The following is a 22329-nucleotide window of genomic DNA, read 5'->3' as shown; positions in this document are numbered from 1 at the left end:
GAATAAAAAAATTTACTTGTATATAAAGACTTAGATTTTGGAAATCAATTTTTAATTTTGAAGTACTGATCAGTGTAAAAGCAATATTCAAACTCTCTTTGGACAAAAAAGTTCTTTTGTCCTTTCTTCATGGAGAAGACCGGCATATCTCATTATAAGGGAAGTGAAAATTACAATTTGACAACATAAATTTCAGTGATCTGAATCTTTCTTCCTTATTCAAATTCACCTGTTCTACTGATACAGTAACAACACAATAACCAAGCATATAGGAACAATTCAGGAAAAAAAGCTCACAAGAGTAACTCATGGCTTTCCTGAAAATCTTATGTATTTTTGTCCTTTATGTTAACAAATAAAAATTAGTATATACTTATTGTATACAGCATGTTGCTTTGAAATATGTATAAACTATGGAATGACTAAATTGAGCTAATTAACATATCCATTACTTCACACACTTATCATTTTTTTCTTGTGGTGAGAACACTTAAAATCTACTCTTAGTCGGGTGCAGTGGCTCATGCCTGTAATCCCAGCACTTCAGGAGGCCGAGGGAGGAAAACTGCTTAAGCCCAAGAATTCAAGACTAGCCTGGGCAACATGGTGAAACCCTGTCTCTAGAAAAAATAAAAAAAATTAGCCCAGTGTGGTGGCATGTTCCTGTAGTTCCAGTTACTTGGGAGACTGAGGTAAGAGGATCCCTTGTACACAGGAAGTTGATGCTGTAGTGAGTCGTGATTGTGCCACTGCACTCCAGCCTGGGTGAGAGACCAAGACTCTGTCACAAAAATTTTTTTTGAAAAAATAAAAATATTAAAATCTACTCTCTTGGCAATTTTCAAGAATATAACACATTGTTTTTAACTATAGTCACCATGTTGTACAATAGATGGGTTGAATTTATTCCTCCTAACTGAAATTTTATATCCTTTGACCAATATAAGCCTAACTGTCCTCCAGATTTTCTTTCTTTCTATTTTTTTCTGAGATGGAGTTTTGCTCTTGTTGCCCAGGTTGGAGTACAATGGTGCGATCTCTGCTCACTGCAACCTCTGCCTCCTGGGTTCATGCAATTCTCCTGCCTCAGACCTCCCGAGTAGCTGGGATTACAGGCGCACACCACCACACCCGGCTAATTTTTTGTATTTTTAGTAGAGACGGGGTTTCACCATGGCCAGGGTGGTCTTGAACTCCTGACCTCAGATGATCCACCTGCCTCGGCCTCCCAGAGTGCTGGGATTACCTGTAGCACTCTAGCTGATGAAATAAGCCTGTCTAATTTGTTAAATACTCATGGGCTTAAACTTTTACAGTATATATTCATTAATTAAATGACAGCTAAATCATTATAGTAAATACATTTTATACCTTAAGTAATTAAATGACAGGCCAGGCACAGTGACTTACGTCTGTAATCCCAGCACTTTGGGAGGTCGAGTGCCAGTGGATTGCTTGAGGTCAGGAGTTCAAGACCAGCCTAGCCAACACGGTGAAACCCATCTCTATTAAAAATATAAAAATTAGCTGAGCATGGTGGCGCACACCTGTGGTCCCGGCTACTTGAGAGGCTAAGGCATAAGAATCACTTAAACCTGGGAGGCAGAGGTTGCAGTGATCCGAGATGGCACCACTACATTCCAGTCTGGGCAACAGAGTAAGACTGTGTCAAAAAAAAAAAAAAAAAAGTAGTTCAGTGATAGCAAAACATAATCACATAATCATCAAGATAAATCCGAATAAAGGAAAAACATCTCAATATTCCTCTAAAATTTCCATTTTTAAAAAAACATCTATTTTGTTTTAATTGAGATAGGATCTGCCTATTGCCCAGGCTGGTCTCAAACTCATGGGGCTCAAGCAATCCACCTCCCTTGCCTTCCCAAAATGCTGGGATCATAGGTGTGAGTCATCACACCAAGCCTAAAATTTCCATTGTTATTAATGTCAAACACAACAGTCACTCACTGTGTGCTGGCTGTTACATGTCATTCACTAAATCTATTTTATCTTTCTGTTGTTATTGAGATCAGATCTCACCATACTGCCCATGCTGAAGTGCAGTGGCTATTCACAGGTACTACCATGGGCCAGCGCCATGATCAAGTGCAGCCTTGAACTCCTGGGCTCAAGTGATCTTCCTTCCTCAACCTCCTCAGTGGCTAGGATCATAGCTCTGTGCCTGCACACCTGGGTTACTACATTTACTTTATTTATTTATTTTTTGAGGCAGCCTGTTGTCCAGGCTGGAGTGCAGAGGCGTGATCGTGGCTCACTGCAACCCCCACCTCCTGGGTTTAAGCAATTCTCCTGTGTCTCCTGCCTCAGCCTCCTGAGCGGCTGGGACCACAGGTGCACACTCTCATGCCCAATTTTTGTGTTTTTTGTACAGATGGGGTTTTGCCAGGCTGGTCTCCAATTCCTGGCTTCAAGCAATCTGCCCACCTCGGCCTCTCCAAGTGTTGGGGTTACAGGCATGAGCCACCTCGTTGCCTTTACTTTAAATAAAATAACGTACTTGTGAAAAGAAGTTAACCGCTTTAATGTAGAAAGAACATTGTAAATATCATCATCATCAGCTTCTTCTCCCTATAGAAAAAGGACACATCACATCATTACCACAACTTTACTCTCATTACAGTATATTACTATTTACTGCCTATTCTTTTAAATTATATAAATAGTATATATTCATTGTAGATCCATAATACAAATAAGCAAAAAGGCAAAAACACCCATAACTCTAACAACCTAGAAATAATTTCTGCATTTTAAATAATGTTGTGATAAACATGACTTTGAAAAGTTTTCTGATTAATACTATAAGATAAAACCCTTTAAAATTTCTAAGTGAAAGGTATGTACTTGAAAGACTTTCAATGATTATTTCCAATATTTTATTGTCAGTCACTTTTGTAGCTTGAAAATCACAATGAATGAAAAATCATAAATAATGGTTGAGTTCCAATAGTAGGAAAGAGTCTTTTATAAATCAGTTATGTGGTCATCAGAGCACAGAGAACTACGGAAGTCCCAGATTGCCTTACACAGATTGATGAAAGAGAGGGAAAGAGGAAGAAGTCACAGAAATAATTAGAAAATAAGCAATTGGAAATGCTTGCCTGATATCTTGGGCATACCACTGATAAGCAGGCATCCTTAAAAGCAGACTTCATTTGCATGCTTTATTCATTAGCACATCACAATAATTCAGCAATATTAAAATGTAAATAAGGTCCCAGAAATAGAAAATGAGTTAGGAAAAATTAGACTTTAAAGAGATTTTTTTGCCAGGTGTAGTGGTTCATGCCTGTAATCCCAGCACTTTGGGAGGCTGAGGTGGGCAGATCACTTGAGATCAGGGGTTCAACACCAGCCCGGCCAACATGGTGAAAGCCCGTTTCTACTAAAAATAAAAAAATTAGCTGAGCATGGTGACAGGTGCCTGTAATCCCAGCTACTCCAGAGGTTGAGGCAGGAGAATCACTTGAACCTGGGAGGCAGAGGCTGTGGTGAGCAATGAGCTGAGATCGTGCCACTGCACTCTAGCCTCGGTGACAAAGCAAGACTCTGTCTCAAAAAAAAAAAAAAATTCTTGAAAGAGAAAAAAATTCTAGTTTTTATGACAGATTTTTAGAATAAAAATAAGGCATAACCAAGGCTGATCTTTATAGAATACACAATTATAATAAGGTTGCTAAGTTTTGGAAGGGGCAGAAAATTCTACTCGATTTCATTTTAAAATGAAAATGCTTTACACACTCAGCTATCTTAAATTCTTAGTCTATATTATTATATGTACACATTAACTTTAGAACAGACCTCTTGCAATAGGTCTTCCACAGAATGATTGAATCGATCTACAAACTCATCAATCAGCTGGCTTCGAGCTATGTCAACTCTGTTCTGGATGGTATATTCTTCACTGCATAAGATGCTATAGGTTTTACTGCAGGCTTCTAGAACATCTGATTCTACATGTTTCTCCACAACAAACTTAATCTGTTTTAATAAAGCATCCAGATGCTGAGAAGACAAAAAAAGAAAAACTGTAATATTTAGATTAATAATAAAAAATAAAAAATTAGCATCTGTCAAATAACAAGCCTATAAGAGTACATGAAAATAATTCAGTTAATAAAACTATAATAGCTGAATTTCAATTTCATAGTATCATTACCTTTTCCATTCTACCTGTGCTGTAGATTTCTAAATCAAAATACTGTGGGATTTGTAGCAAGTTTGCTACCTTCTCTGCATCTGCAGAATACTAGAAGGAGAAGAAGCAAAGAAAAAGACAGTAACTACTTTAATAGTACAATGAAAGCAAACTCAGTGACATAACAAAACTGTAAAGGAAACTGTACCTTTGACAGTAACATAGGAAGTGTAATAATAAAATGTTCAGTCAATTTGTTTCTATCATCAATTTGAGTTTTCCTTTCTTTGGCAGTTAGCACCTAGAAATAAAGTCGGAAAAGAATTAAAGGGTGTTGTGCTAAATTATAAATCCAAAATGTTACATATATTGATGAAGCACTGGCAAATAATATAACCAAATATTTAAGAGAGGCTTAATGACTGAAATAAATACATGAAAATTTATGCAAATTTTTACATAACATTACTACTTTATCAAACAGCTAAAGTTTGGGCGAATTACTATCTGTTTATGTCAAATAAAAATATACACATTTTAATAAAACCATAGTTACCATTATTAAAATACTGAAACCAATCAAACCCAATTTTTCTAGGGTTTTAATCTCAACGTGTTAACAGTGATCTTCCTATGTTAAATATACACACACTTTTTAAAGTAATGCTTTTTAAATACCAACAGAAGTTAATATATTCTCACTTATTTTTAAAGCATACGCTAATAATATCTCTGGATTCATTTACATTTGAGTCTCCTTGTAACTAAGCTCATAAATCTGTTATACAGCAATCAACAAAAAAAGAGTATAGTTTGTGCTCATGGAACAAATTTAAGCTGATAATGCTCATCACTTTAGCCTGTATCCAACTTGTGAAACCACAGGTGACTCCAAAAATAAAAGATTAAAATGCAAGCTCAGTTTAACATAATAATTTCCCCTAAGTATTCTGCATTTTATTATCTTGAAGGGATTTGCCATCATAACGTCGAATGGTTTTACAGAACAGGAACATTCCAATATAAACTGCCACTTTATAAATGTGAACCCCAATGTTTAAGAATATGTGCAAGAAGTAATAGCACTGCCTATTTGTTGTTCAGTCTTTTTAAAAATTTTTTATTTTTGAGACAGAGTCTTGCTCTGTCACCCAGGCTGGAGTGCAGTGGCATGATCTTGGCTCCCTGCAACCTCTGCCTCCTGGGTTGGAGTGATTCTCCTGCGTCAGCCTCCTGAGTAGATGGGACTATGGGTATGTGCCACTATGCCTGGCTAATTTTTGTATTTTTGTAGAGACCGGGTTTCACCATGTTGACGAGGCTGGTCTCAAACTCCTAACCTCAAGTGATCCACCACGCCCAGCCTTGTTGTTCAATCTTTTAAGCATATAAAATAATCACCTGTGAATGATCTACCAATCACTGTGTTTAGCTCTGCACAAAGCAATTAACGGAACTACATGTATGTCTAGGAATGTATTCAAGATATTGAAAAGTCTTGAAATTTATTTGACAATGTATGAAACATCTAAGGATACTGATTTCAGGGAAATCGCTATTTTTGATGGCACGATCTTTTTATTTATTTATTTATTTTTGAGACGAAGTCTCATTGTGACACCCAGGCTGGAGTGCAATGGTGCGATATTGGCTCACTGCAACCTCTGCTTTGCTTCCTGGGTTTGAGCGATTCTCCTGCCTTAGCCACCCAAGTAGCTGGGACTACAGGTGCATACCACTACGTCTGGCTAAGTTTTGTATTTTTGGTAGAGACGGGTTTTCCCCATATTGGCCAGGCTGGTCTAACTCCTGACCGCAAGTGATCCGCCCACCTCGGCCTCTCAAAATGCTAGGATTACAGGCGTGAGCCACTGCACCCAGCCTGAGTGATCATTTTGTTAGACACTCTACATACTTGAACTCATCTAGTCCTCAAAATACCTCTGAGGGGATAACAAAAATGGCATGACACCTATGAAGAAGGAATATGCCAATAATCTAACAAAATTGTACACATATTTTTCCTCTGACCTAGCAGTACCAATTCTATCTCACCAACACACCTGATACAAGTAATGAGATATGCATACGATTATTCATTATTTCTTTTTTTTTTTCTGAGACGGAGTCTCGCTCTGTCGCCAGGCTGGAGTGTAGTGCTGCAATCTCAGCTCACCGCAACCTCTGACTCCCTGGTTCAAGAGATTCTCCTGTCTCAGCCTCCCGAGTAGCTGGGATTACAGGCACGCACCACCATACCCAGCTAATTTTTGTATTTTTAGTAGAGACGGGGTTTCATGTTGGCCAGGATGGTCTCAATCTCCCGACCTCGTGATCTGCCCACCTCGGCCTCCCAAAGTGTTGGGATTACAGGCGTGAGCCACCGTGTCCAGCTGATTATTCATTATTTCTAGTAGCAAAAGACTAGCAACAGTCCAAAAGACTGTGCATAGGTGAACTTTCAGTAGTGTATCCATCTAATAGACACTATACAGCCAGAAGAAAATGAAGACCTCCAAATAAAGATATGAACTGATTTCCAGGATACACTGCTAAAAAAAGAAAGGTATAGAATAGTGTATAAAGTATACTATCTTTGGTAAAAGATTAGGGGGTGAGTGGGTGGAATGGGAAATATGAATACATATATCTGTATGTGTACATGCCTTTACCTATTTGTGCAAAATGAAACACCTGAAGAATAAACCAGAAACGAATAAAAATGGTTACTAGTAAGAATGAGGTGTAGAGAAAGGTATATAAATAAGACTTCTCTGACTACATCTTTTCACATGTTTTTGACTTTTTAACTATGTAAATATTTTACTTATTTCAAAAAACTAAATTTGGGAAAAAACTCATAAATTCGAAGAGGTAAAAAACCCTGTTAGGCTAAATTTAGGTCGAATATCAAAATGAATGTACGACTTAAATGTATATACATATATATACATTTATTACTCTGTCTACTAAAAGTACCTAGCAGAAATCATAAGCAATTAACAGTAAGTACATCCTCTTAACGGAGTACCAGTATTTTAATCTTTAAATACTACTCTGTATTAAAAGGAACCATGGCTCATTGGAGAAATGGCTGATTCTTGTGCTAATGTGGAATCTAAAATTCAAGTAAATCTCAATGATCCCTACCTTCCTTGTATTCATGCCCTTATACAACCTCTTGCTACAATGTATAAAGCTGACTTGTATAACCAATAGGATATTTTGAAAATGATATTGTGTAATTTTTGAGGTTATGTTATAAAAGATATGGCAGTGTCTACCTTATTCTTTTGGATCATTCACTCTAGGAAAAGTTAGCAGCCATGTCATGAAAACATTCAAACAGTCCTATAGAGAAACCCACATGGTGAAGCACTAAGATCTACCAATGGTCAGCACTAACTTGTAAGCCATTGTGGAAGTGGATTCTGCAATTCCAAGTCAAGTCTTCAGATGCTAAAGCCCAGGCTAACGTCTTGACTGCAACCCTATGGAAGACCCTAAGCCAAAAAGAATAGTTAAGCTCTTCCAAAATTTCTGATCTGCAGAAACTGTATGAGATAATAAAGGCTTATTATTTCACACATCTTTAACTTTGGAGTAATTTGTTACACTGCAATAGATAACTACTCAAGCAGTAAAGGTAGAAAGTGAACCTGGGGCATCTTGTTTCCCAAGAAAGCAAGAAAGTAATTAAAAAAGAAAAAGATATGTGAAAAGAACAAGAAATCAGTATGAAGGGGCTTATCACTAGTCAAATGTGGGACGGCACATAATTTAAAGACTATTAAGGAAAATTTCAGAAACATTCAAAAGCAGAACAATAACCATTAGCCCTGTCATTCTTGTTTCATTAATTCTCCTGCAGTATTTTTTTTTTTCCAAGGCATTTTAGGGCATATCCTTGCACATTTGCCCTTGAACAACACAGTTTGGAACTACATGGTTCATTTATATACAGATTTTTTTCAATAAACATATTAGAAAATTTTTTGGAGATCTGCAACAATAAAAAAAAACTTGCAGACAAGCCATGTAGCCTATTGGAAAACCAAAGCAAATTTAGATTCATCATGATGTATAAAATATATGTAGATATTTAACATTCACTACTATAAAATATATACGAATCTATTGTAAGAACTTAACATTTATCAAAACTTACACACACACTTACAGGCTGTACATGGCACCATTCGCACATGACAGCAATGTGAATAAAGATACAGTATTATGGCTGGGAGTGGTGGCTCACGCCTGTAATCCCAGCACTTTGGGAGGCTGGGACAGACAGATACTGGACATCAGGAGTTCAAGAGCAGTCTGGCCAACATAATGAAACCCCAACTCTAGTAAAAAATATAGGCCGAGCATGGTGGCTCACGTCTGTAACCCCAGCACTTTGGGAGGCTGAGGTGGGCAGATCATGAGATCAGGAGATGGAGACCATCCTGGCTAACACAGTGAAATCCTGCCTCTACTAAAAACACATGCCTCTACTAAAAATTAGCCGGGTGTGGTGGCGGGCACCTGTAGTCCCAGCTACTCAGGAGGCCGAGGCAGGAGAAGGGCGTGAACCTGGGAGGCGGAGCTTGCAGTAAGCCGAGATCACGCCACAGCACTCCAGCCTGGGCGACAGAGTGAGACTCCGTGTTTAAAAAAAAAAAAAAGAAAAAAGGCTGGATGCAGTGACTTATGCCTGTAATTCCAGCACCTTGGGAGGCCGAGACGGGTGGATCACGAGATCAGGAGATCGAGACCATCCTGGCTAACACGGTGAAACCCCGTCTCTACTAACAATACCAAAAATTAGCCGGGCACAGTGGCCGGCGCCTGTAGTCCCAGCTACTCAGGAGGCTGAGGCAGGAGAATGGCCTGAACTTGAGAGGCGGAACTTGTAGTGAGCCGAGATCGTGCCACTGCACTCCAGCCTGGGTGACAGAGTGAGACTCTGTCTCAAAAAAAAAAAAAAAAAAGAAAAAAATACAAAAATTAGTGGGGTGTGGTGGCACGCGCATGTAATCCCACCTGCTCGGGAGGCTGAGGCAGGAGAATCGCTTGAACCCGGGAGGCAGAGGTTGAAGTGAGCAGAGATCACACGACTGCACTCCTGCCTGGGTAACAGAGCGAGACTCCATCTCAAAAAAAGAAAAAAAAAAGAAAAAGATATAGCATTAATCATTACTGTACAGAATCAACTATAGTAAACATTCCACTACAATAATATTGTACACATCTACTGTTGCTACTGCAGTGAGCTCAAGTATTGCCAAATATTTACTAAAAAAGTCCCATGACACTAATCATCTTTGCATGAACAGTTGGTCTCTTCAGTGAATTGTGTATCACAGTCAAAAGTGATCTTATGGTTCTCACTTATCATGTTTAGTGCAATACCATAAACCCTGAATAACATCATGGGACCCATATGTGCTACTAGTGATGCTGGAAGTGTTCCCAAGAAGCAGAGAAAAGTTATTACAAGACAAAATCTAAAGAAAAAAATTAAATTGCTTGATATGTCTGCAGCTACAGTTGCCCACCATTTCAAGATAAATGAATCCAGTGTAAGGACTATTGAAAAAAAAAAAAAAAATTCGTAAAGCCATCACTGCTATACTAGCAGGTGCAAAAACCATTGTACCTTTTGCAAAATACCTTTTTATTTCACATTAAAAGTACAGCTTATATATGGGTGCAGAATTGCTACAAAAAAGGCACACTAATACTCATATGATTTAAAAAGAGTAAAGTCATATGACGACAACTTAAAGCAAACGGAAGGTGAACATTACAAAGCTGGAGAATTTAAAGCCAGCAAAGGATAGTTTGATAATTTTAGAAAGAGGTTTCACTTTAAAAACGTTAAGAGAACAGGAAAAACGTTTCTGCTGACCAAGAGGCAGCTGACCAGTCTTCAAGATGCCATTAAGAAAATCGCTCAAGAGAAAGGATATCTGCCTGCACAGGTTTTTAATGCAGATCAAAGTGCCCTACCCTGGGGGAAAAAAAATGCCACAAAGGACACTTATTAGTAAGGAAGGGAAGTGAGCACCACTTTAAAGCAAGAAGAAATAACATTAATCTACTCATTTGTGCAAATGAAGCTGGGTTTATGATCAGGACTGCCCTTATCTGTAAAGCTGCTAACCCTCAAAAGCCTTGAAGGGAAATGATAAACACCAGCTGTCAGTCCTTTTGGCCAGTAATGTGTAACAAGGAGGCCTGGACAACAAGAACCCCTTTTCTGGACTGGTTTCCACTGACGCTTTGTTCCTGAAGCCAGCAAGTACCTTGCCAGTAAGGGATTGTCTTTTAAAGTTCTTCTGATAATGGACAATGTCCCTGACCAACCAGAATCCAGTAAGTTCAACGCCACAGGCATCAAAATTGTCTACTTGCTCCTAAACACAATATCTCTAAATCAGCCTACAGATCAGGGGTTCACAGAACCCTTAAAAGTCATTAAACATAGTACTCAATGGAAAAGACTGTCAACACTATTGAAGACAACCCTGCTAGAATATCATGAAAGTCTGGAAGAATTATACCACTGAAAATGCCATTGTTGTTCTAAAGTCATCAAGTCCCCCCAAAAATAAATACCTGTTGGAGAAAACTGTGTCCAGACATTATGTATGATTTCACAGAACTTATGACAGAACCAATCAAGAAGAACATCAGAGATTATGGTTATAGTATAAAATGTGGGGAATGAAAGACTTCAAGATACAGATCTTAGAGAAATTAGAGAGCAAATAGACACCAGCCAGGAATGATGGCTCACGTCTGTAATCCCAGCACTTTGGGATGCCAAGGTGGGAGAATCACCTGAGGTCAGGAGTTCGAGACCAGCCTGGCCAACATGGTGAAACCCTGTATCTATTACAAACACAGAAAATTAGCTGGGCATGGTGGCGAGCACATGTAATCCTTGTTACTTGGAAGTCTGAGACAGGAGAATCGCTTGAACCTGGGAGGTGGAGGTTGCCGTAAGCTGAGATCACGCCACTGCACTCCAGCCTGGACGACAAGAGTGAAACTCTGTCTCAAAAACAAAAAAGACACTACACCAGAGGAACTAATAGAGGATGACTTGATGGAGTGCTTCTGAAGTGGTGCCAGATGATGAGGAAGAAAATGCTGAAGAAGGGGTGCCTAAATTAACATTAGCTAATTTGGCAGAAGAGTTCCAATTATTCAAGACTGCTTTTGCTTCTTTGGTGACGCAGACCCTTGTATTACGAGGGCACTGAAATTAAAGCAAATAGTGGAAGGAGGATTGGTATCACACAGAAACATTGTTAGAGAAATGAAAAAAGCAAAAAGACAGAAATTACAATGTATTTCTGTAAACAGAGTGCACCTCCTTCTCCTTCCATCTCCATCTCTTCTGCCTCTGCCACTGGAGAAAGCAAGAGAAAAACTCTCTTCCTCCTCCTCCTCAGTGTACTCAATGTCAAGATGTCAAGGATGAAGACTTTTATGTTGATCCAGTTAACAAATAGTAAATATATTTTCTCTTCCTTATGATTTTCTTAAAAACTTTTTTCTCCTCTGGCTTACTTTATTGTAAGAATACAGTGTATAACACATGTTACATACAAAATGTGTTAATCCATTGTTTGTGCTAACAGCTTTAAGGCTTCTCATCATTTAGGCTACTAGTAGGCTACAGTAGTTAAGTTCTGGGGGAATCAAAAGTTACATGTGAATTTTTAAAGTTTTAAGATTCATAAAATGTTTCATAAATTTGCATGTCATCCTTGCACAGGGGCCATGCTCATCTTCTCTGTATTGTTCCAAATTCAGTATATCTGCTGCCGAAGTGAGCACACGTGAAGTTTTGACTGTGCAGGTCAGTGCCACTAACTCCTGCATTGTTCAAGGGTAAACAGTATATAATTTCACCCTTAAATATTTCAGCATATGTCTCTAACAGATGAGGACCACTATAATTCCTCTGCTTTTATTTTTAAGTATGAAGGATTACTGTAGGGATTATAATATACATTTTTAACTTATAACTGACTTCAGGTTGATATTGAATTAATTATAATAAAACAGAGCAATTTTGCTCCAATATAGTTCCATATCTTTTTCCCTTTTGTGTTACTCTTGTCAATATATTTATGTTATAATCTCAACACTATAGTGCTATAACTATTGCTTTAAATAGGGGTATCCAATTTGTTGGCTTCCCTGGGCCACAATGGAAGAACAATTGTCTGGGGCCACATATAAAATACACTACCACTAATGACAGCTGAAGAGCTTTAAAAAAAAAAAAAAAAAAAAAAAAAACCCAGCAAAAATATCTCATAATCTTTTAAGATAGTTTACAAATTTGTGTTGGGCTGCATTCAAAGCCGTCCTGGGCCACATGCAGCCTGTGGGCCATAGGTTAGACAAGCTTGATTTAAATACTTTCATGTTCTTTCAAAGAAATTAAGAGAAGGAAACAGACACACACATACACACATACACACACACACACACAGCCTTTTACCTTTTATAACCACTCACATACTTACCATTTCAGATTTACACTCTTCCTTTTTTTTGGAGACAGAGTCTTACTCTGTCACCCAGGCTAGAGTGCAGTGGGGTGATCTTGGCTCACTGAAACTTCTGCCTCCTGGGTTCAAGCCAATTCTCCTGTCTCAGCCTCTTGAGTAGCTGGGATTACCACGATCAGTTAATTTTTGTAATTTTAGTAGAGATGGGGTTTCATCATGTTGGCCAGGCTGGTCTTGAACTCCTGACCTTAAGTAATGCACCTGCCTCAGCCTCCCAAACTGATAGTATTACAGGTGTGAGCCACCACATCCAGCCCATTCCTTCTTTTTTCATTCCTTCTTGTGGATTCGTTTTATCATCTTATGGTATTCCTTATGGCGTGAAGGATTCTTTTTTTTTTTTTTTGAGTCGGAGTGTCGCTCTGTTGCCCAGGCTGGAGTGCAGCTGCACCATCTTGGCTCACCACAACCTCCGTTTCCCAGGTTCAAGAGATTCTCCTGCCTCAGCCTTCCGAGTAGCTGGCACTACAGGTATGTGCCACCATGCCTCGCTAATTTTTGTATTTTTAGTAGAGATGGGGTTTCACCATGTTGGCCAGGCTGGTCTCGAACTCCTGACTTTGTGATCCACCCGCCTCAGCCTCCCAAAGTGCTGGGATTACAGGCGTGAGCCACTGCACCTGGCTGAAGGACTTCTTCTAGTATTTCTGGTATGGCAGATCTAGCAACACATTCTCCAAATTTCTCCTTTCTGTTTCTCTGGTAATGGTTTTTTACACTTCATCTTTGGAAGACAATCTTATTAAATTTATAATTCGTGGTTGGCCATTTTGTTGACTTTCATTGAATATGTCATTCCACTGTCTTCTGGGCTCCACTGTTTCTGATAAGCTAACTCTTAATCCTATTGCTACTGCTCTCTACATTAGTTGTTTATCTCTTGTTGCTTTCAAGATTTTTTGTCTTTGTCTTTTAACAACGTGACTATGTTGTGTCTACATGTGGAACTTTTGTGTTTATTTTATTTGGGTTTTGTTAAGCTTCTTGAATCTGTAGATTGTCTCTCATTAAATTTGGGAGGTTTTCAGTGATTTCTTCAAGTATTTTTTCTGCCTCTATCCCTCTCTCCTTTCCTTCTGGGACTCCCATTATACATACTTCAGTGCACATGATGGTGTTCCACACATTTCTGAGGCTCTGATAATATTTCTTCAATCTTTTTTCTTCTCTGTTCTTCAGAATGGATTTCTATTAATCTTCATGTTTTTCTATTGTTTCTTTCATCATCTTAAATCTGCTAATTAACTTATTCAGTTAATTTTAAATTTTTGCATTGTACTTCTCACCAGAAATTCCATTTGGGTTTTCATAAACCCAATTCCATTTGGGTTTTCATTATTTCCATAATATGGAAAACCCAAATTCCATACTGGGTTTTCATATATATGAGATTCTCTACTTCTTGTTTTCATATTTTCTTGTAATTCTTTGAATATATTCATTAAAAGGCCTCTGAAGTCTTTGCCTGCTAAATCCAACATACAGGCCTACTGAGAAGCCATTTCTATTGTCTGCTTCTTTTCCCTGAGTATGGTCATATTTTACTGTTTCTTTGCATGGTTGTAGTTTTTCTTGAAAGAAGACATTTTTGGATAATACAGTAACTAAGGATTTTAATTGTGTTTTGCTTTGTTTTGTTTTGTTTTGAGACAGAGCCTTGCTCTGTCACCCAGGCTGAAAGGCAGTGGCATGATCTCGGCTCCCTGCAACCTCTGCCTCCGGGTTCAAGTGATTCTCCTACTTCAGCCTCCCGAGTAATTGGGACTACAGGCCCTTGCCATCCTGCCCAGCTCATTTTTGTATTTTTAGTAGAGATGGGGTTTCACCATGTTGGCCACGCTGGTCTTGAACTCCTGACTTCAAGTGATCCCCCACCTTGGCCTCATAAGTGCTGGGATTACAGGCATGAGTCACCGAATCTGGCGGATTTCAATTTTTAACTATAGATTTTAATTTTTTGTAATTATAAAAGTTTCCAGTTTTTTAAAGGGAATCTTTAACGTAAACTGAATAATCTGTTTCCTCCATAGTGAGTTACTTCTGCTATTTCTGCTCAGAATTTTTATTCTTTTTTTTTTTTTTGAGACAGAGTCTCGCTCTGTCACCCAGGCTGGAGTGCAATGGCCGGATCTCAGCTCACTGCAAGCTCCGCCTCCTGGGTTTACGCCATTCTCCTGCCTCAGCCTCCCAAGTAGCTGGGACTACAGGCGCCCGCCAACTTGCCCGGCTAGTTATTTTTTTTGTATTTTTTAGTAGAGACGGGATTTCGCCGTGTTAGCTAGGTTGGTCTCGATCTCCTGACCTCGCGATCCACCTGTCTCGGCCTCCCAAAGTGCTGGGATTACAGGCTTGAGCCACCGCGCCTGGCCTATGAATTTTTATTCTTACTTTTGTTTTTTAGCCTGTCTTCCTAGGAGTCCTAGTTGTGTTTGAATAAATTAGTAGTCAACCAATCATTTGGGCAGAGGTTGTGTTCAAATATTGCAATATTTGTGGCTTCAATCAGGCTTCCACCCCTCTGAGAAATGATCTGTTGTTGGTTAGGGAGCATGTTCAAAGTTCACCCAGTTCTTAGATTTTGCTTGACTTTTACTTTCCATTAATGTCTCTAATGTTTCCTAGTCAGCCAGGGATGTATGGAGAGCACAGCTAATCCTTTTATAGCATTCTCATTTCTAAGATTTGGCAGTTAAATTTTCGGCTGGTCCAGTACTCTTACCACAACCCCACATTATTGAAGCTGTAGGTTTTTCCTGTTTGTTTCTACCAAGTTCACTACTTCTAATTAACAAAAGCTGTGGGCTTTTATTACTTGTCCATGTTGAATCCATTCTGTCTGACAGGGAAGCTTAGGGTTTTTGCACCCAGTGCCACTCTGGTAACAAACTACAGATCTTACTGACCAAGCATGGGGGTACATGTGTATTGACAAGAAGGCCACAGACTTCCACTGCTTTTATCTGAAGCTCTATCAGTTTTTCAGGAAAAAATATTTCCCAATGTATGTGTGTGTGTTTTAATCTTTGGTGAATTTCCAGAGCCCTGATGTAATGTTTTTGACAATATATTCCAGTTTTTTTATACTTGCTTTTTGCGGACAGATTTGCCTATCTCTTCAAACCAACAGAGCCAGGAGTCTCTTCATCTATGAATATCTCAACTAATCTCTAATATAAATACCTCTATTATTAGTCCCATATTACAGATAAGGAAACTAAGACATACAAAAATCATTAATCTATCTCAAGATTATGTAGCTGCTAAATAGAAGAACTTGCAAACTAGGCATTTTGCTTCCACAGTACCTTTAGGTACTTTTTTTTTTTTTTTTTAATGGATATAAAAATCCTTAAAATACCATATAAGTACAATAATAGAAGCAGGTATAGGTGCTATAGGAGCATGAAGGAAAGATTCTATTTTTGGAAACCGAGTATAGCAGATAGGATATAAAGACGAAGTACCATAGTCCAACATTTATAAAAATACCATGTTTTTAGGGATACAAATATCAGTAAAATTTCCAAATATTTAAGACAGTTAATTGCATTAAAAACCTTTTAGTAGATTTCTCACTAATTTAACTTACTCTCTTGCCAGTACCCCTTCCCACTGGAGGATGTGCCTCAGCAGCTTGACGAATTGTACAAACCATTAGTTCTATAAGAGCACTCTCTTGACGATCAGACATTGCTAAAGTAAAACAAAATACATGAGCATGAGTAGACAGTTTTACAATAACCATGTATTAAAAACAAACACATTATTAAAAAAATGAAAACATTCTATTACTGCTTATTTTAAAGACTAAAGCTCTGTACTTTGCTATTTCTTTTTTTTTTTTTTTAAAGTAATTATGTGCTTGCTGTCATAAGTCAAACAGGAAAGAGATACAAAGTAAAGAATAAGAGGATAAACTCTGGTCTCTTCTAATGCTACCTTTCTGAGTTAGGCAATTCTAAAATTTTACTGTGTTTCCTTCTACATAATTTCAAAACTCATATAATAGGACTTTTTTTTTAATAAAAAAGGCTATGCAGTATGTTTTTAAAAACTTAACAGTTAATATTTTTCAAGTCAATATACACATATAATAATTATCTTAATAAATTACTATCTAATGTATGTACCATAATTTAGTCAGCCTTCTACTTATGGTAAAATAATTTCCTGATTTTTGACACTGAACAATGCTTCAATAAACATCATTAATAGACATATATTTATGCAACTGATACCTTTATTTCTGTACAATAATTCTCCAAAGAATAATGGATTCAAATGGTAAGATCTTGATACTGAGAAATCATAAGATTATTTATTATAATGTGTATCCCCAACTGCAATGTTATGAATGTTTGGTTCCTTATATCCCTGTGAACACTAGATGTTAATAAACCATTTTAATTTTTTCCAGTCCAATTGTTGAAAAGGGGTATTTGGTTATCATTTTGCTCTTTCCTATCTACTAATTAGTTAAGTGGAATATATTTTCTATTTTTCCCTAAGATTTGTCTATGTTTATTCTTCACCCGTTTTTGTGCTATTATTCACCTTTCTTATCAATTTGAAAACTCTTGTATGGTAGGGGTACTACTTTTTAACCTTTTGAATGATGCAAGTATTTTCTCCCAGTTTGTCATTTGTTATCAGACACTTTATGGTATCTTTTGTCAGACAGAAATTGTTATTTATTTATTTATTTATTTATTTTGAGACGGTGTCTCACTCTGTCGCCTAGGCTGGAGTGCGGTGGCCGGATCTCAGCTCACTGAAACCTCCGCCTCCCAGGTTTATGCCATTCTCCTGCCTCAGCCTCCTGAGTAGCTGGGACTACAGGCGCCCGCCACCATGCCCGGCTAGTTTTTTGTATTTTCTTAGTAGAGACAGGGTTTCACGCTGTTAGCCAGGATGGTCTCGATCTCCTGACCTCGTGATCCGCCCGTCTCAGCCTCCCAAAGTGCTGGGATTACAGGCTTGAGCCACCGCGCCCGGCCAGAAATTATTAATTTTTAAAAAGTCACATCTGTCTCCTTTTGTTTTATGGCTTCCAGGTTTCTTGTACTGCCTTCAAAGATCTTTCTGTCCTGGAGGTTACACTAATATGTTCTTCATTTTCTTCTAATTTATTTCGTCTTTTGCTGTCTCATGTGCTCTCTTGCTCTTTTGCTCTTCCTTCCTTTCACTTTTTCCGTCTCTCTTGCTTTGGTATTTTTAACCTATTTGGCATTTATTTCTGACGATAGTAGGTGGGCCTGTTGATTCCCAGCAAATAGCCAGTTGTCTCCACCACTGTTAAACCAGATTTCCCTTTTTAATTTAAATGTCATTTTTAAACATGGTTCAGGTATTTTTGGATTCTTTAGTTTCACTAATCTATTTGTATATTTCTATGACAATACTTTACTGCTTTGATTATACTAGACCTATGGAGTAATTTGTTATAATTTAATATGTAACTTAATTCAACCAACTTGAATATATAAGCAAGTTTCCCTTATCTAGCCCTTTTTCTAAAATTTTGTGTAATTTCTATAATGCTAATAGAAATTAATTTATTAAGAATTTTCTATGTCTAAAGCACTGTCATAAGTGGCTTATATTTAATAACTTGTTTTATCCGCAAAACATTTCCAAGATATAGGAACTAATGTTCTCACTTTACAGACAGGAGAATGAGCCACAGAGAGATGCACTTAGTTAGTAGTAGAGCTAATATATGAACCCAGGTAGTTTGACTCCAGAGTCAGTTCTCTTAAGCACTATGCTATACTGCCTTTTCAACATAAGTTTAAAATTCTATGTAAATTTTGAAATCATTTTGCTTAGTTAGTTCCTATTCACCATACCTCCCAGAACTCTCTCAAACCCACTGGAATTATGACTAGTACCATAAAAAAAAAAAAAAAGACCTTTTCAGCTCGAAATACAATATAGCTTTTCACTTTTGAGATCTTAAGTCATTTAATTAAAACTATGGTTTCCTTCACATAGACTCTATACTTTCATGAATCCATTAAAAAAATTTTTTTTTTTATTTTTTGAGACGGAATTTCACTCTGTCACCCAGGCTGGAATGCAGTGGGGCGATCTTGGCTCACTGCAACCTCTGCCACCTAGGTTCAAGCGATTCTCCTGCCTCAGCCTCCCAAGTAGCTGGGATTACAGGCGGCTGCCACCGTGTCTGGCTGATTTTTGTAGTTTTAGTAGAGATGGGGTTTCATCATCTTGGCCAGGCTGATCTTGAACCCCTGACCTTGTGATTCACCCGTCTTGACCTACCAAAGCACTGGGATTACAGGTGTGAGGCACTGCGCCCAGCCTGTTTTTTTGAGACAATCTTGCTCTGTCGCCCAGGCCAGAGGGCAGTAGCATGATCTCAGCTCACGGCAACCTCCGCCTCCCAGGTTCAAATGATTCTCCTACTTTAGACTCCTGAGTAGCTGGGAGTACAGGTGTGCCACTACACCTGGCTAATTTTTGTATTTTTAGGAGAGTCGAGATTTTACCATGATGGCCAGGCTGGTCTCAAACTCTTGACCTCAAGTGATCCACCGGCCTCAGCCTCCCACAGTGCTGAGATTCCAAGCATGAGTCACCACACCTGTCCTCATTCTTACATATTTTTAAACTCAGAAATTTTTTTTTTGTTGTTTTTTTTGGAGGTGGAGTCTCACTCTGTCACCCAGGCTGGAGCGCAGTGGCGTGATCTTGGCTCACTGCAACCTCTTACCTCCTGGGTTTAAGCAATTCTCCTGCCTCAGCTTCCCAAGTAGCTGGGATTACAGGCATGTGCCACCACACCCAGCTAATTTTTGTATTTTTAGTAGAGACAGGGTTTCACCATGTTGGCATGGCTGGTCTTGAACTCCTGACCTCAGGTGATCCACCCAACTCGGCCTCCCAAAGTGCCAGACTACAGGCGTGAGCCACTGTGCCCAGCCTTAAACTCAGATTTTGATAATTCGAATAGTTTAGTTCTATCTTTCTCCTTCCCTCTGTATACTTATTTATATTGAAGACCAGTAGATGCAGGTATTACAGACACAGAACGAGGTATAAATTTTTTAAGAATTCAATTAACTTACAAAGCTTTAAAAGTTTACATTGATTATTTTAAACTAAGTTGGAGCAAAATCAAGGAAAAGGCAAAAAAGATACAACGACATCTTGTTCTTTATTCTGTACCAAAATTATCCTATAAAAATATGTATGTACATCTTAATTCCGCGTTTTAACAATTGTCTTTAAAAAAAAAAACACATGAACTTTAGCTTATCTTAGGAAAAACAAATGAAACATTGGCTTTTCCATCTGTACCCAAATGCCTAGTAATACAAAAAAAGCTTTTTGCGCAATAACAACTAAAGTTCTATTTTTATGATTTCAGAAATTCATACTTTTTCACATTTGGTTGCAGCTAAAGGAAGTACAAGGCTGCCTATGAACTAAATGCACTGTCTGTTATTTAGGAAGAAAATATAGTCTTATGGAAAAGTGAGGCAGGACAGAACAACTTATCTCAAGAATAGAAACATTCTCCCATTATCGTGGGAGTAAAATCCACAGTAGAGTTGAAGTATAACTCAATGTTGCACACTGTTCAATTCCATCAATTTTGTTACTTTATCATTTGAAGCCATCCATTTAGAAACTTTCTCTGAACGGGGAGATAAGGTAAACTGAAAAGCAGTTGAAATTTAATTGAAATTCCTTTTGGGATATGACAGCAAAACCAGGTAATAAAATTGAAAGCAAATAAGTCTTAAGCCACGGACAAGAGCCAGTTACACTGATTGAAACAAATGGGTAGCTGTTCATGGTACAAACTGTCATTTCAACTTTCTAACACAACATATAACTATATAACTTTCTACAACACAGCATCTCCATTTCCTCACTATTGATTTTAGTCTTATCACCTTGAACTGTGGCTTCTCTCTTTTAGTATCATTGAATATATATAGTATCATTGAATCATGCTTTAAAATCACCAATGACCTAAATCATCACAAAATGATTTGTGTAGCCTTTTTTTCTCCTCTGCAATATATATTATGAACTATGGCTCTCTTGAACATCCTCTTTACTGGGCTTGCAAAGGTTATAATTCTCTCTTATCCTTTTTATAGTTAGGTAGAACTCTCATTCTCTCTCGCTCTTCCTGCTTTCGTCTCCTATCGAATCTTTAACTCAGCCATGGGCTTTTTCCCTCTTTATAAGTCATCTCCTTCTTTTATATTTTTACCATCATTCCTCACAGAGACCACTGCAATGATTATGTATTCTTCCAAACAACGTCTATGAAAGGCATTTTTCTTAAAATATGAATTGGATCACATTATTCCCCTGTTTAAAATCTTCAAAAGCACCTTATTACATTTAGGATGAGATAAATTCACTTATAAACTAAAATGCTCTATATCATCTGACTTCTGCTTCTATTACATCTTGTATCATTGGTTCATTATGTTCCAGCTATTGCATCTCCTAGAACATAACATCATTCATGTTTCAGATACTTTGAAATTGTTATTTCCTCTATGTAGATAGCTCTTTTATGACACTTTCCCTGTCTGGTCCCTTATCGTTTAGTTTCTTTTCTTTTTTTTTTTTTGAGATGGAGTCTCGCTCTATTGTCCAGGCTGGAGTGCAGTGGCATGATCTTGCCTGCCGGGTTCCTGTGATTCTCCTGCCTCAGTCTCCTGAGTAGCTGGGATGACAAGGCGCGTGCCACCACACCTAGCTAATTTTTTGGATTTTTAGTAGAAATAGGGTTTCACCATGCTGGCCAGGCTGGTCTCGAATTCCTAACCGCAAGTGATCTGCCAGCCTTGGCTGCCCTAAGTGCTAGGATTAAAGGCATGAGCCACCGTGCCTGGCTGCCTTATCATTTAGTTTCTTGGCTCACAGGTGGCCTGCTCAGGAAGGTCTTCCATCAGGATTCAATCTAAAGATAGATCCCCTATAATTATCCACCAAAGCTAATAACTAACTCTTGAAATTATTTTGAATATTTACTCAATTTTGGTCTGCCTTTCCCAGGAGAATGTAAGCTCCATATTGGCAGTGAGCTTATCTAGTGTAACACTATACGCTCGGCACTTAGCATCATATCTGACTCATATAGTCAATAAATATTTTTAAATTATTAATGAATTAATAATTCCTGCTTTTAAGAATCTTATTATTTATAGCTATTTCATTCATCAACTGGATTACAGAATTTTAATACTAGAAATGACCAAAGAAGATTATCTAGTTAAAGTTTTTCAGCCGGGTGTGGTGGCTCATGCCTGTAATCCCAGCACTTTGGGAGGCCGAGGCAGGCAGATCACTTGAGGTCAGTAGTTCGTGACCAGCCTGGCCAACATGGTGAAACCCATGTCTACTAAAAATACAAAAATTAGCCAGGCGTGGTGGTGGGCGCCTGTAATCCCAGCTACTAGAGAGGCTGACACACGAGAATCGCTTGAACCTAGGAGGTGGAGGTTGCAGTGAGCCGAGATCCGCCACTGCACTACAGCCTGGGTGGGAAAGCGAGACTCAGTCTCAAAAAAAAAGAAAAAAAAACCATAAAAAAAAAAA

At 38.2% G+C, this 22329-nt stretch overlaps 1 protein-coding gene and 1 non-coding gene across 7 annotated transcripts in view; both read right to left on the bottom strand.

Moving 5' to 3' along the window:
* Positions 1-22329, bottom strand: part of STAG1 (stromal antigen 1) — a 421343-nt gene that overhangs the window by 82719 nt on the left and 316295 nt on the right. For 5 of the 6 annotated variants that reach the window (XM_033212569.1, XM_033212568.1, XM_033212571.1 and 2 more), the window contains 5 exons: positions 16331-16434; positions 4368-4460; positions 4181-4270; positions 3823-4026; positions 2519-2589 (listed from right to left, as the gene is read on the bottom strand). In XM_033212569.1, coding sequence (XP_033068460.1) covers positions 2519-2589; positions 3823-4026; positions 4181-4270; positions 4368-4460; positions 16331-16434 — 562 coding nt within the window. The remainder of the gene's footprint in view (positions 1-2518; positions 2590-3822; positions 4027-4180; positions 4271-4367; positions 4461-16330; positions 16435-22329) is intronic. The other variant, XM_033212570.1, reaches the window with a different exon arrangement.
* LOC117084581 lies at positions 11892-11998 on the bottom strand. The gene has a single exon (XR_004437513.1). It is a non-coding gene; the product is annotated as a U6 spliceosomal RNA (small nuclear RNA).

The sequence above is a fragment of the Trachypithecus francoisi genome, unplaced genomic scaffold (genome assembly GCF_009764315.1).
Source record: "Trachypithecus francoisi isolate TF-2019V2 unplaced genomic scaffold, Tfra_2.0 Lachesis_group0, whole genome shotgun sequence".
NCBI classification, from domain to species: domain Eukaryota; kingdom Metazoa; phylum Chordata; class Mammalia; order Primates; family Cercopithecidae; genus Trachypithecus; species Trachypithecus francoisi.
Note: the sequence above shows the minus strand (reverse complement) of the source record. Positions and strands in the feature narration are given on the sequence as shown.